The sequence below is a fragment of the Rana temporaria genome, chromosome 1, assembly GCF_905171775.1.
Source record: "Rana temporaria chromosome 1, aRanTem1.1, whole genome shotgun sequence".
Lineage (NCBI taxonomy): Eukaryota > Metazoa > Chordata > Amphibia > Anura > Ranidae > Rana > Rana temporaria.
The window spans coordinates 214,203,242-214,218,540 of NC_053489.1; the positions used below are offsets into that span (position 1 = coordinate 214,203,242).

Here is a 15,299-nt window from a genome sequence, read left to right on the forward strand (position 1 = left end):
AGCAGTGCAGCACAAAGTTCATATTTCGCCAATCGCCACACCAGGCCTAAGGCCTTAGACTAGGCCGCCCCCCCTTCCCAATCCGATCCCTGGCTCCTCACCTGGCTCTGGCTGCGAAGGGGCCACAGTCGGTCGGTCCTGGTGCTGCTGTGTGTCGTCAGACTCGTCACAGGAGTCAGTCAGGACTGGAGGTATCCCGGACCGTGGCGCCGACCGCGAACGGTGGTGGAGCGGAGCCTCCGCGGGGGACGGGAGATGTCGGCGGCTGGATTGTGACTGAGTGACTCACCAGTCACCACAGGTGAAGTCACAGCAGGTGAGGATGAGGAGGACTCTGAGTTGTGTCGGACTCGGAGTGAGGAGGACTCGGAGTTGAGCGCCACACTCCCTCGGCGACACTGCAGGCGGCCGCGGGCGGGAGACTCCAGGCGCGTGCATGCGCCAGCGCGCGCCACCCACGAGGATGAGTCACTCACGGTCACGCTCACGAGTCCGACACATGACCCGCGGCAACGAATCAGAGACAAGAAGAACAGTGTGCAGTCATCATGTGACCCTCCTCGCCCAATCACAATCCACACTGACCACTCTATCCCGCCGGCCCTGACAGTGACTGAGTGACAGTGATCATTCATCAATCAGCATCACTCAGTCAGACGACGACCACAGAGTCTGCCCGCCCGGACTGCCCCCACCCGCGCGCTCGAGAGGGTAAAAGTAATCAGGTAGATTACTAGTTACTCGCAGGAGGCCAATCGTTACATCCCCAAAAAGACTTGCAGCTATAATTGTAGTGAAAGGCGGTTCTACAAAGTATTGGCTCAGGGAGGCTGAATACAAATGCACGCTGTACTTTTCACATATTTATTTGGAAAAAAAATTGAAAACAATTTGTAATTTTCCTTCTACTTCACAATTATGTGTTGGTCTATCACATAAAATCCCAATAAAATTTACGTTTTTGGTTGTAACATGACAAAATGTGGAAAATTTCAAGGGGTATGAATACTTTTTCAAGGCACTGTAAAAATACCTGTAAGTATATACTTGTATACTTACACGGTACTTAGCATGTTTGAACTTAACATGAATACCATCACTATATCTTAATACTTAACATAAATATCTGATTCTAGGATCACTTGTGCCTAATAATATATGGATGCTGAAGAGGTGTCTTAAGGAGAAAGGTTCAGCTGTGCTTTAAATAAGGCCTATAGATTGATAATGATCAGTTAGAAACTATTATAATGTATTACTGTTTAATCCAAACCATGCCTTCTACTGATTACAGTATTTATAGGATATGCTGTGCACAGAGCTTTGTCATTTTAAAAGCTGACTTACATCTGAAGGTTAAATGGTACGCCCAAGATTTCAAACCGCTCTATTTCAAAATCAACACCAATCGTTGCTTTGTAATCACGGTCAAAGACATTCTTGCAAAACCTGCAGTAAAGAAGAACACTCCAAATTACTGTCCTGTAGATACAAATAATTTAAAGAACCTATCCAAAGAATGTCACTTTGTCACACTTGAACAAAAATAACAAAAAAAACAAAAAAAACATTTTTTGATTAGATACAAATGTGTCAAAGCAAAGCATATAGTTAAAATGTAACATTAAGTATAAAGAAAACAAATCAATGCACCAAGCAATCCAAATGGATTCTTCACTGATTTTACCAGAATGTACTAAAATCTCATTGGATTCAATGGGTTACTGAACGTTAATACCGCCATTGCTCTATGTACTGCCTGTTTAAAGCTAAACTCCGGGCACAAAAACTCATTTAAATAGGTTCTTGAATAGCAACTAAGAATATAAATCCACTTTGTGGGCAGCAAATGTGTTTGCATACCCAGATACTGCCATATACAAACAGCAGTTACATTATAACTATGCTGTACATAGCCTTTGCAGAGATCAATGCTAACCCACTACAAGCTAGTTTTGGATAGAGTTGAGAGGGATTAGAACCCCTGTCAGGTTTTATTGCTGTCTATGTCCCAGTTAGGCTGCATTCACACCTCCGCGACAAGATACGCCGTACACGGCGTATTTTGCCGCAAGTGTGTAACTTTTTTTTTTTTTCAACAAAGCCTTCCCATTGCTTTGTATGGCCTAACGCCAATGCCGCCTGAAAAAAAGGGTCCGTGACTTTTTTCAGGCGGCAGGCGTACGGCGTCTATGAGATGTGAACCATCTCATAGACAGCAATGGGAATTCTCCCCTCCAGCGGCACGAGCGTCCGGCGTCGGGCGTTTTGTCGCGGAGGTGTGAATGGGCTCTTAGGGAGATTCACCCTCTATTTGTCCTATTTACCATTATCATTAAATATTAAAGTAAAGGAAAATCCCAAATTTGGGGTTTTCCCCGGAAAAGTATTAGGCCTCGTACACACACGACCGAGGAACTCGTCGTAAATGAAACGTCGTTTTCCTTGACGAGTTCCTTGTTAGGCTTGTTGAGAAACTTGACAAGCTTTCTTTGCGTACACACTGTCAAGACAAAATCTCGTCGTTCTCAAATGCAGTGACGTAAAACACGTACGATGGCACTATAAAGGGGAAGTTTGATTCCACTGGCGCCACCCTTCTGAGCATGTGCGGGTTTCTATGCATACACACGAACGTGTTTCTCGTCGAAAACCAGCCCGACCAGGAACACGACAAGGAAATTGAGACTCCCGACGAGGAAAAAGAGAACTTGTTCTCCTTTTTTCTCATCGAGTTCCTCGACAGTTTTCTCGATGAAAAACATACACACGACTGTTTTCCTCGGCAAAAAAGCTCTCCCACCAAGTTTATTGATGGATTCTATCGAGAAAAACGGTCGTGTGTACGAGGCCTAAGAGGGGAAATTTTCTAATGAGGACACAAGTTCTGGTGACCCGGGGATTTTCATGAATTTCCTCTCACTTCCTGTTTGGCTATGGGACAGGAAGTAAAGGTAATCTCCCCAATAGGACAAAGATGGCAAAAATAAACCTTACAGGGGTTATAACCCTCCAGGACTCTATCCAAAATTAAAAAAAGTTTTGCATATAGTTCTACTTTAAGGTTCACTAGCAATTTTTATTTTGTTGGTATTACTTTAAAAATCACAAATATCCCAATTAAATAATCAACTAACCTTATATATGGAGATTTGATTTCTCAAAATATAGAAAACTATTTTTAGTTCAAAGCTGGTCCACAAACTTGACAACCCAGTGGTTAGTTACTCTACTTAAATACTATCCCAAAACATAGACACAAGAAATCTCCCCTGCACCTTCTAAACGCAGCCAGTTTCCTGAATTGATTCAGGTTAATATTCTGGTTGAATAGAAAAAAACCCGGCTAATTCCCCCGTTGAAGTCCTTTTGCGACGAAACGATCGTAGGGTGCCGTGACGTCATCGTGTTCCGTCCTGAACGCCGGCTGTGTTTCCTGACTGAGTAGCGAGAAGGATCGGAACACGAGATCGGAGACGCTTCCTTTACCAATGCTGTACTTATACCACTTAATTGTAAGTGCATTCTTTATTAAATCCTCTTCCTTTTAAAACGTTATACGCTATGAGAGGTCCCTCTTTTTTTGTTATATGATTCTCTGGATTATATGCTGAGCTCCATTGTGATCATCTTGACGGCTAAGGTACTGGGAGACCAGACTTCCCACAGGCCCTATGAGACTGATGTAAAACAGTCTTTTCATCTGGTAAGCAGGCAATCTTATCCTACTTCACGGGTGCATTGGTGACAGCTTATCTCACAGCAATCAAGAGTTTTCACACTGTTTGCATAACTACTCTCTCTCACAAGAAAGAATGTTGGATAAAGTCACTTGAACTTTCTCTTCACGGCTTCCAAGGACTTTTTCTTCAATACACTATTTTTTTAATTTTCTTTACTATTCTGGCTTCTCAATTTACTCCAGAATGAACTTTATGCTTAATTATTATTTATATGAAGCACATTATCACTTATTAGCGCTGCACTGTTTTTTTATTTTTTTCTTTAATATTCTGGTTGACCATCTACACCAAAAAATGGAAAATAATGTATATCCCAACCCAAGATTTTGTTCTTGATTGGCTGTATGCACCAAATGATACAGATTAAAAAAAAAAAAAAAACATAAGCAAATTGCAGCTTACCTGTTAATCAGGCTGGTTTTCCCCACATATAGGTCTCCCACCATTACAACTTTAGCCATTTTCAACCTGTAAAATACCACAATTAACAAAACTCCTAGTAATTACTGTACACTACCCTAAGAATCATAGCAATCAAATAAAACAGGGGTGTCCAACCTGCAGCCCACGGGCCGCATGTGGCCCAAGACAGCTATGAATGCAGCCCAAAAAAAATTGTAAACTTAATTTTTTTTTGTAAAAATGTATTTACACGCATGTGTTTAGCGAACACATGCGGCCGCAGGAAAATCTGACTGTGTCTCTTCATTGGACTTTTATACATTTTATCTTCCGAAAGAAACAAATCCCACTCTTCACAAACACGCCTTATTCATTTTATCAGTTTTCGGCAGCACCTATATTTGTGGGCAACTGTTTTCAAGGATGAAGCACAATATATATATATATATATATATATATATATATATATATATATATATATATATATATATATATATATATATATATATATATATATATATTGTATATATACACACAAAAAACTATACATTCACTTTAATCTATCTATGTAAGTGCAAGGCATTTAGAAAGACATAAGACAAAACATCATTTTATATGCTCTGCATATTTGCCAGTCATGTGACATTTACTACTTTTCCTGCACACTTTAAAAGGACTTGTATAGCAAGTATAGTGTAGGTCGATAAGCGTTCTGTAGCTTTTTGATTTCCTGATTAGCAAAAATCCTCATCTTTTCAATTACACTTTAAAAGATGAGAATAAATGTCAGAATAAACCTGTGGCATCTACAATCAATGACTGCAAATTCAGACTTACATTTTTTTTTAACATTAGATTGAGGCTAATTAAGGGGAGCAGAAACTGGTATTTTTTTTAAAATCAATGCCGTACTTACCGTTTTCGAGATATATGTTCTCCCGCCGCTTCCGGGTATGATCTTCAGGGACTGGGCGTTCCTATTTGATTGACAGCCTTCCGACGGTCGCATACAACGCGTCACCAGTTGCCGAAAGAAGCCGAATGTCGGTGCGGCTCTATACGGCGCCTGCGCACCGACGTTCAGCTACTTTCGGAAACTCGTGACGCGCTGTATGGGACGGTCAGAAGGCTGTCAATCAAATAGGAACGCCCAGTCCCGCAGCCCATACCCGGAAGCGGCGGGAGAACATCTATCTCGAAAACGGTAAGTACGGCATTGATTTAAAAAAAAATACCCGTTTCTGCTCCCCTTAATTAGCCTCAATCTAATGTTAAAAATAGATATTTTGGGTGAACCTCCACTTTAAAGTATAACTATAGGCAAAATTGTTTCTCTCATTTTGCATGGAATAGGTGAGGGTTATAACCCCTGTCAGATTTTTTTCGCCATCTGTGTTCCATTGTGGAGATTTCCCCTCACTTCCTGTCCCATAGCCAAACAGGAAGTGAGAGGTAATCCCTGCAAATCATGGAATTCCTTAGGGACCCACAAGTCACCAGAACTAGTGCCCCCATTGGAAGATTTCCTCTCTATTATTTTTCTGGGGACAACCCAGAAAAGTAATGGAATGATAATGGTAATCAGGGCAAATAGAGAGGGTGAATCTCCCTAACAGGGGAACAGACAGCAATAAAAACTGGCAGGTGTTCCAATCACTCTCCACTCTATCCAAAAAATGCCTTTAGTTATAAAGTGGTATTAAACTCTACTTTTTTTCACCCATTTATTACACAGGTATCCAGTTGGTTTATGTCATAATGTGCTAGTATGTACCACATATTTAGCACATTATAACAGACTTACTTGTCAAACAAAGCCTAGATTACATTACTGCTGACAGACTGGGATAGGCATTTATGACAGAAGAGACCACTAGGGAAGACGATTGGAGGTATTGCCCACTGTGAGCAGCCAGATTCCTTGTTTCATTTTTTCTAAAGGTTAAAAGGTAAAACCTGATCACTTAATATAGGTAACTAAATTTTGGCCCTGGTTTCTCCGTAAAAAAAATCCCTAAGAGTTCTGGAAATCCTAGAAGACCCAGCATGGATCCTGTGAGTACTAGAAGTCCTAGGAATTCTTGATATCCTGGAAGAACCAGCAGGAATCCTGTACTAGAGATTTTAGGAGTTCTGAATATCCTGGCATAACCGGCATCCTGTGAGTACTGGAGGTCCTAGGAGTTATGGAAATCTTGGAAGAACCAGCAGGGATATTGGAGGTACTGAAGCTTCTAGTAGTTCTCGAAATTCTGTAAGACCTGGCAGGGATCCTATGCAGGGCCGATCCTAGGCAGGGTGCACAGGGTGCTTTGCACCCAGGCGCCTGCAGAGGTGGGGGCGCCAAAGTGCCAGAGTTCTCCCCTCCCTCCTTCCCTCCTTGTTTGTGTCCATCCAGAACTAGTGTTCTGAGCATAGGTGTGTGTCTTTCCAGAACTGATGTGTGAGCATAGGGCAGCCCGTCCAGACTGGTAGTGCTCGGGGGAGGGGCCGCTACTCTTCCTGACACAAGGGTTCTAGTTTTTAGTGGCTGCTGAGTGCTGATGTGCAGGAATGAATTCCTCACACTGGGAGTCTTGGATCCCGCACTGTCTCGACCAACTCCAGTTGGAATGCCTCCCTCTCCCATCTCTATCTCAGGCTGCTCAGAGCGAAAACTGAGGTGAGTCACAGTGTTCAGTGTGCTGTGTGCTGGGGGATGGCATCCCCAGCATCCCTTTACATGTGCTCTGGGCTGCCCCTGCTCTAGATGTTTTATGGCATGATAGATTGCATTGGATACACAGCCCCTGCCCATCTGCTGTACTATGTCTGCAGTCTCTGACCATCTCCTGTACTATGTCTGCAGTCTCTGACCATCTCCTGTAGTATGTCTGCAGTCTCTGACCATCTCCTGTACTATGTCTGCAGTCTCTGACCATCTCCTGTACTGTTTCTGCAGTCTCTGATCATCTCCAGTACTGTGTCTGCAGTCTCTGATCGTCTCCTGTACTATTTCTGCAGTCTCTTATCGTCTCCAGTACTATGTCTGCATAAAGTACTCTGCTTCTCTTCCTGTATTTTGAGATCATGTAAGGATCCCAGGTTAATGAAGATTTTGTGGGGGAGCATATCTGTGGTTGAGTCATTGCCATAGAAACATGTGTAAAGGGGAGGAGTTAGTTAAATGACCACACCCATGTGGGGGCGCCAGAAATATTTCTGCACCCAGGCGCCTGTGACCCTAGGATCGGCCCTGATCCTATGAGTACTGGAGGTACTAGGAGTTCCGAAATCCTGGAAGTTCCAGCAAGGATCTAGTGAGCACTGGAGGTTCTAGAAGTTCTGGAAATCCTGGAAGACCTAGCAGGGATCCTGTGAGTACTAGAGATCCTATGAGTTCTGAAATCTTGGAAGACCCAGCAAGGATCTTGAGAATACTGGAGGTTCTAGAAGTTCTGGAATCCTGAAAGACCCAGCAAGGGTCTTGTGAGCACTGGTGGTTCTAGATGTTTTGGAAATCCTGACAGACCTGGCAGGGACCCTGTGAGTACTGGAGGTTATAGGAGTTCTGGAATTATGGAAGACCCAGCAAGGATCTTGTGAGTACTGGAGGTTCTAGAAGTTTTGGAAGACCTGGCAGGGATACTGTGAGTACTGGAGATCCTAAGAGTTCTGGAGCCTTGGAAGACCCAGTAAGGATCTTGTGAGTACTAGAGGTCCTAGGAGTTCTGGAATCCTGGAAGACCCAGCACGAGTCTTGTGAGCAAGGGAGGTCCTAGAAGTTCTGAAAATCCTGTAAGACCTGGCAGGGATCCTGTGAGTACTGAAGGTCCTAGGAGTTCTGGAATCTTAGAAGAACCAACAATGATCTTGTGAGTACTGGAGGTTCTAGAAGTTCTGGAAACCCTGGAAGATCTGACAGGGATCCTGTGAGTACTGGATGTCCTGTGAGTTCTGGAAATCCGAAAATAACTGTGAGGGATCCCGTGAGTACTGGAAGGCCTGGGTGTCCTGTAAATTCTGGAAGACCTGACAGGGATCCTTTGGGGCAGTGGGGCACCTCATGGTCATGGTCATGGATCAAGACCTTTAATTTAAACTGGGAAACATATTTATTTATCACTAATCTAATCAATAAATTATGAACATCTTAACCAAGAAACTCAATATGTACTGTATGTAAACATTATGTCAAGTAAATGATTAGTATGGGTGTAAATACCTCAAAAACTGAGACTCTTCCATACCAAAAACAAGAACACCATTTACATATACAGTATATTGCAGATGTGAAAATAGTTTATTTAGTGATATTATTCTGAAGAACCTTAGCTAGATTCAGAGACGTTTACACCGGCGTATCAGTAGATACGTCATCGTAACTCTGAATCTACGCCGTCGTAAATTTAAGCATTTGTGAATACAGCACTTGCCTCTCTGACTTACGGCGGCGTAGCGTATATGCGATACGCTACGCTGCCTTTAAAATTAAGCCAGTCTATCTACTCTGGCTATCTGTCTGTAAACATTGAGATACAACTGTGCTCAGGTAACATGAGATCCAAGTGATCGTTGTTGATCAAATGTCTTCATTTTTAAACACATCATGTCTCCTGTATTGTTAGTCAAAGAATATGTCTGTATTTAAATTAGTGTTCCTGGTCATCTACTACATTAAATCAAGTTGTGCTAGATATACACACATACATGTAGCACTATGGGCTTAGAACGCTATTTCTGTTACCATAGGAAGTGTATCAATGTGCCAAAGTACATGTTTGCATAGCAGGACCTCAGATAAAGCAATCATTATTTTGCTACATAAACCTGCTGCTTCAAGACAGCTATAAATGTCACTAAGCTGTCCCTTCAAAATGAGTCAGAGAGAGACCATAGATTATCATTTATCATTTGTCTAAATAAAGTGGCTGTAAACCCTTACAACACACTTTTTGCTACAGGTAAGCCTTTATTAAGGCTTACCTGTAGCTACCCTTGATATCTCCTAAACCTACATGGTTTAGGAGATATCCCCCTGTATTTGCATGTGCTGATGTAATGTAATCGGCACATGCGCACTGAAGCAATGGCACATATGTGCCGCTGCTTTCAGTGACTGTGCAGTTACCGCTGGCTCCCGTGCACATGCGCGGGAGTGGCTGCATCGCGGCTCCGGCCAATTACAGCGTTGGAGCCGCGATACCCAGAAGTAACGATATGTCACCGGCCGGTGCTGTGACAGGCACCGCAGCGGGGGCTTCGATCCCAGGTGAGTATTACATAATGAGCTAGTATGCTAATGCATACTAGCTCATTCTGCCTTTGTCTTGCAGGTGTTTTTTTTTTTTACAAAGTGGGTTTACAACCACTTTAACCTCCCTGGCGGTACTCCCGAGTCTGGCTCGGGGTGGAAATCCAGTACCATTAGTGGTATCCCCGAGTATCCCGCGTCTCGGGATCGCATCGCAGTATCCAGGCGGAGATTACTTACCTGGATCCTGCGATATCTCCCCGCTATGTGATCGAGCTGTCTCCTCGCTCTATTCACACAGTGCCTGTGTGCCGCCGAGCTCCGCTTCCTGCAACGTTATGACGCACGGGGGCAGAGATCGACTCCAAATTCAAAAACATAAAAACACAGTGAAGACACAGTATATTGTAATTTTACAGATTACAGTACTGTATAAAATAAACACACACCCCCTTTGTCCCTAGTGGTCTGCCCAGTGACCTGCATGCACTTTTATATAATAAAAACTGTTCTTTCTGCCTGGAAACTGTAGATTGTCCATAGCAACCAAAAGTGTCCCTTTATGTCAAAAATGGTTTTAGAGCAGCTAGAAAACAGCGATAATAAATTAGAATCACTTGCAGAATTGAGCGATAGCGATTTGTGGGGAAATTCTTCATCAAACACTGAAAGTAATATTTTTTTTGATTATTTGTTATAATTATTTATAGTTATTTATTATATTATAATTTATGATTTTGTGTTTCAAACTTTTTCATACCCGGGATGTCTACTAGACTTTGTTTGGACAGATTTAAGTTATTCCTAAGAATTACAGGCCTACAATATAAAACGTCAAATTCCCATGCAAAACAATTGTACCGCTTTCAGCACCTAAAATCTGAAAGAATCATACCGCCAGGGAGGTTAACGTAATGTCACAGAAGTGTTCCTGTTCTTGAGGAGAACTTGTCAGCGACAGTATTTCTTAAAGACCATCTTTTGTTTTTTAAGTCCCGTGGTGTGCACACAAAAAGTTAGAACACAAAAAAGTGCACAGGGTGCACATATGGTCCTACTCCGAAGAGAAAGGACCCTAGTCCTGATCCCCCGGGGCACAAGGCTCTTAAAGCGGGGGTTCACCCCAAAAAAAGATTTTTTAACATGACATTCAGCCGAGTTGTCAGAATGACAATCGGCTGTTTTTTTTTTTTTTCAGTGCAGCACATACCGTATTTTCACCGCCGCTTCCGGGTGTGTAATCTGTGGGACTGGGCGTTCCTAAGTGATTGACATCCTTCTGACCGGCGCACATAGCGCGTCACTAGTTGCCGAAAGAAGCCGAACGTTGGTGCGCAGGCGCCGTATACAGCCGACTCGCAGCCTGGCTTCTTTCGGCAACTAGTGACGCGCTGTATGCGCCGGTCGGAAGGGTGTCAATCACTTAGGAACGCCCAGTCCCGCAGATTACATACCTGGAAGCGGCGGTGAAAATACGGTATGTGCTGCACTAAAAAAAAAAAAAGAAACAGCCGATTGTCATTCTGACAACTCGGCTGAATGTCATGTTAAAACATTTTTTTTGGGTGAACCCCCACTTTAACAGGGACTGGGTTACTAACTGGTCTACTTGCCCGTAACCAGGCAGACCCTATTCCTTGGAAGGGCTGCCAGGAACAGACCAGCCCCAAGTACTGGGTTGGGCTCCCCCAAAGGGAGACCCCATGAGAGAGGGCGAACCAAACCAGAAAGTCACGTCCACCCCCCTCCCAAGACTTTCAGTGCAGGCCAAGGACCTACACCCTACTAATCGGTATGTGAGAAAGTGCAGCTGTGCAAGTCACAAAAACACAACAAAAAATGGAGAAAGGAAGTGGGTAAGTGTATAGTGCCACAGTGCAAAACCATGCCAGGCCCTTCGGCAAGGAGTAAAAAAATCCTCTGGTCCTAGCACTAGAGGCAGGTGTGAAAAAAGTGTGATATAGTGCAGTGACCTTGGTTTTATGGTTACAATAAGCCAACATGATAAATAATACGAGTACAAGAAAAATATGTTCTCCATGTCCAAACTCACCCAAAGGGTCCATGGCGCTGCTGGCACGCGATCTTCACATGATCATCAAAATTTGTTCTGAAGTGCAAGGAGGCTTCAGGTGTGTAACACTGCAATGTAAAACAATACATACTGTATTCACTTCACATGTCCCTGTAATCCAAGGATAGAGCACCAAATCCCAAACAAAAGAAGAGGCATCTATATAAATGGCTGCTCTGTGTTTGCGACAATGGAAAAGGTACGTATATCTCCCAGCTGTTGCTCATTTAAAGGAAACGTCCCTTTTTTGTAATCAAATCTTTTGGTTCATGATACCTCTACAAGTCCCCTTCTTAGCTCTGGTGTAGATATCTATATATATGTATTATTTACGTGCCAGCCTCATTCACAGCACTAAGCATTTCATCCATGCTTCCGCTGATTGCATTGGTCACTTTTATACACATAATATAAAGAGGGGTAGTGATGAAAAAATCTCCATTGGGATTAATGTAGTTTTAGGTGGAGTGGAGAGGGATTAATACACCTGTCAGTTTGTATTGCAGTCTGTGCCCCTGTTAGGGAGAATCATCCTCTCTATTTGTCCTGGTGATCAACCAGGACAATGGTAAAGAAAATCCCAAATTTTAAAGGTCACCAGAACAGGAAGAGAGGGTAAATCTTCCAATATTGATTACAACCAATCAGATTGGAGCATAGGTGTGCGCAACCTATTGCATTAGGGTGTGCACCTCAAAGCTCTAACACATATACATTTGTGACATATTAACCAGCCTCTTCCTCCTCATCCTGAAATGGGCAAGGGGAGCCAGGGGAGGGCTGGGCCAGGGGGCAGGGTTGCAATTGCCTCCCAGGCCACCCTAACTTATGTTCAAAATGCCTGCTACCATTTTGTTTTTTATTCTGGTCTTGGAAGTCGGTCTGACCACTAGCTGTTGCATTCTAGGAGTTGTAGTCCACGCTCAAGCTCCCGGTGGGTGGAAAACAGAGCAGCGCAGAGGAAACTACAACTCCCTGGGACTGGATTCTTGGAAGCAGACAGACAGAGGCAGGGCATGCCAGGTAGTAGGGGCGCAGGGCTGCAGGACTGGGCGCTGGCTGCAACTTGACCCCAGGAACATTACCCCCCAGGTCAAAGGACCTGCTGAGCTGAGAATTGAGGTGAGAGACCCTGACACCCCTAGCTGACCCCAATCTCTCCCCCCATACACCCCATGTAACCTGTCCCAGTGATTAGGCTGCATTGATGGTGGGCACTGGAGTTGGCAGCACTGATGGGCACTGGTTAGGCTGCATTGAAAAACCAGATGGGCCATGGGTGGTGAGCTGATTCGGTGGTTCAATGGGCCACTTGACTTGCCCCCCAGGCCTAAGGCTGCCAGCCCTCCCCTGAGGGGAGCACACAGGGGAACATGGGCAGCAGAAAGAAGAGGAACAGGGAACAAGAGGGGTGGCATATATTGGTACAGATCACCTGTATTTTCCTCCTGTGGCAGCTGAATGTCGGCAAGAGGAAGAGGAGGAGAAGCTTACTTTCAGCTGCTGCAGAAGAAAATACAGATCGGGCTCCACTAATTTCCACCCCTGCTGCCTATCCTGTCCAGGTTCTGGGGGTTGGCAAGTAAAGATCGTGGCTTACCTCTCACCTGCCCACGATTGATGGGTTACCAACTCCAGGATTAGGGTGTGCCCAGGCACACCCCTTGCGCACACCTATGCTTTGGAGGGATTTCCTCTCAATTCTTATTGTAGCTATGGGACAGGAAGTAAAAAGAACCCCCCCCCTACCCCCAGCAGGACACAGATGGAAAATAAAGGGTTAAAATACTTCTTTATGCTGGCCATACACTATACGAAAAATAGGCCGGAATTCGGTCATTTGACCAGTTTCTTTGTTTTTCGGACAGTTAATGGGCACAAGATCGGTAATTGTTGGGCCGTTTTTGAGCCGAAAAAAACAAGGACAAGTTTAGAAATTTTCTGCTGAATGAACGATAAATTGAAAGGTTAATGTGTTTGCAGTTCTAACTGTTTGCACTAGATATATGTAAAAAAAAAACGAACAAAAACTTTATTCATTTATGTCCACGGGACGATTTATCGGTCATTACATGATGGCACTAGTGTTTGCTCTCACGGCCAAATGTTTGTTTTTGGAAAATGGGTTGTGCCGATTTTTCGTATAGTGTATGGCCAGCATTACTCTTTAGTTTATGTGATGATTGTTTGGTTTTTATTTGCCATAGTTTGTGTGATGAGGGGATCTGGTAGAATTTGGTGCTTTTCATTTGTCCCTCTGTTCCGTAGCAGAAGGTAGGGAGGTATGTGAGAACATCACAAGTATACATACAATACAAACACTCCACATCCTGCCCGGTGGGAATGTATATTGTATATGAAGGTGTATGGGCCAAGTGACAGCAGAAATAGAACAACTCCACCCAGTATATTCCTTCTTTGGAGAGAAGACTACACTACAGCAATATCTGATACTCCACACACTTTTCAGTATGAGGGCCATGTTGTGTATTTTACAAATATTTATGGGCCGTATAAAAGTCACTTCTAGAAATCAACACATCAAATTGAAATGAATTAATAAATATTACATGGGGGTTTTGTTTGTACATAGCACTACAGAAGAGCTTCAGTATATCAAAGCAACACAAATTCCAAAAAATAAATATTCCCGTCATAGATTTATTACATTAGAGTTCCACCTGACATCATGGTCCCCATCAGAGCCCCCTCCCCCTTACATCAGAGTCCCCATCAAAGCCCCCCTTACATTGGAGCCCCCTTACAGTCCAGATCAGACATCAGGGTCCCCATCAGAATCCTGCTTACATCAGGGTCCCTATTAGACTATCAGAACCTCCCCCCCTTTAGATCAGGGTCCTCCATCAGAGCCCCCCCTTACATCAGGGTCCCTATCAGAGTCCTCCTTACATCAGGGTCCTTATATGAAGTCCTCCTTACATCAGGGTCCTTATTAGAGTCATCCTTACATCAGAGTCCTTATCAGAGTCCCCTCTTACATCAGGGTCCCTATCAGAGTCTTCCTTACATCAGGGTCACTATCAGAGTCCCCTCTTACATCAGGGTCCCTATTAGAGTCCTCCTTACATCCGGGTCCCTATCAGAGTCCTCCTTACATAAGGGTCCCTATCAGAGTCTTCCTTACATCAGGGTCCCTATCAGAATCCCCTCTTACATCAGGGTCCCTATCAGAATCCCCTCTTACATCAGGGTCCCTATGAGAGTCACCTCTTACATCATGGTCTCTATTAGAGTCCCCATCAGAGTCCTCCTTACATCCTGGTCTCTATCAGAGTCCTTCTTACATCAGGGTCCCTATCAGAGTCCTCCTTACATCATGGTCTCTATCAGAGTCCTCCTTACATCATGGTCTCTATCAGAGTTCTCCTTACATCATGGTCTCTATCAGAGTTCTCCTTACATCATGGTCTCTATCAGAGTTCTCCTTACATCAGGGACCCTATCAGAGTCCTCCTTACATCAGGGTTCCTATCAGAGTCCTCCTTACATCATGGTCTCTATCAGAGTTCTCCTTACATCAGGGACCCTATCAGAGTCCTCCTTACATCAGGGTTCCTATCAGAGTCCTCCTTACATCATGGTCTCTATCAGAGTTCTCCTTACATCATGGTCTCTATCAGAGTTCTCCTTACATCAGGGACCCTATCAGAGTCCTCCTTACATCATGGTCTCTATCAGAGTCCTCCTTACATCATGGTCTCTATCAGAGTCCTCCTTACATCATGGTCTCTATCAGAGTCCTCCTTACATCAGGGTCCCTATCAGAGTCCTCCTTACATCAGGGTCCCTATCAGAGTCCTCCTTACATCAAGATCCCTATCAGAGT

The 15,299-nt window shown here is 43.8% G+C and overlaps 2 protein-coding genes across 2 annotated transcripts in view; one reads left to right on the forward strand and one right to left on the reverse strand.

Annotated features, from left to right (window-relative positions):
- The window catches only part of RAB36 (RAB36, member RAS oncogene family), a 36,077-nt gene that overhangs the window by 20,214 nt on the left and 564 nt on the right, over positions 1 to 15,299 (reverse strand). The window contains exons 2-4 of the mRNA XM_040349629.1: positions 11,432 to 11,520; positions 4,146 to 4,211; positions 1,348 to 1,449 (exon numbers count right to left, since the gene is read on the reverse strand). Of these exons, the coding sequence (XP_040205563.1) occupies positions 1,348 to 1,449; positions 4,146 to 4,211; positions 11,432 to 11,520 (257 nt within the window). The remainder of the gene's footprint in view (positions 1 to 1,347; positions 1,450 to 4,145; positions 4,212 to 11,431; positions 11,521 to 15,299) is intronic.
- Positions 1 to 15,299, forward strand: part of RSPH14 (radial spoke head 14 homolog) — a 336,392-nt gene that overhangs the window by 6,682 nt on the left and 314,411 nt on the right. The gene's annotated exons all lie outside the window — the stretch shown is intronic.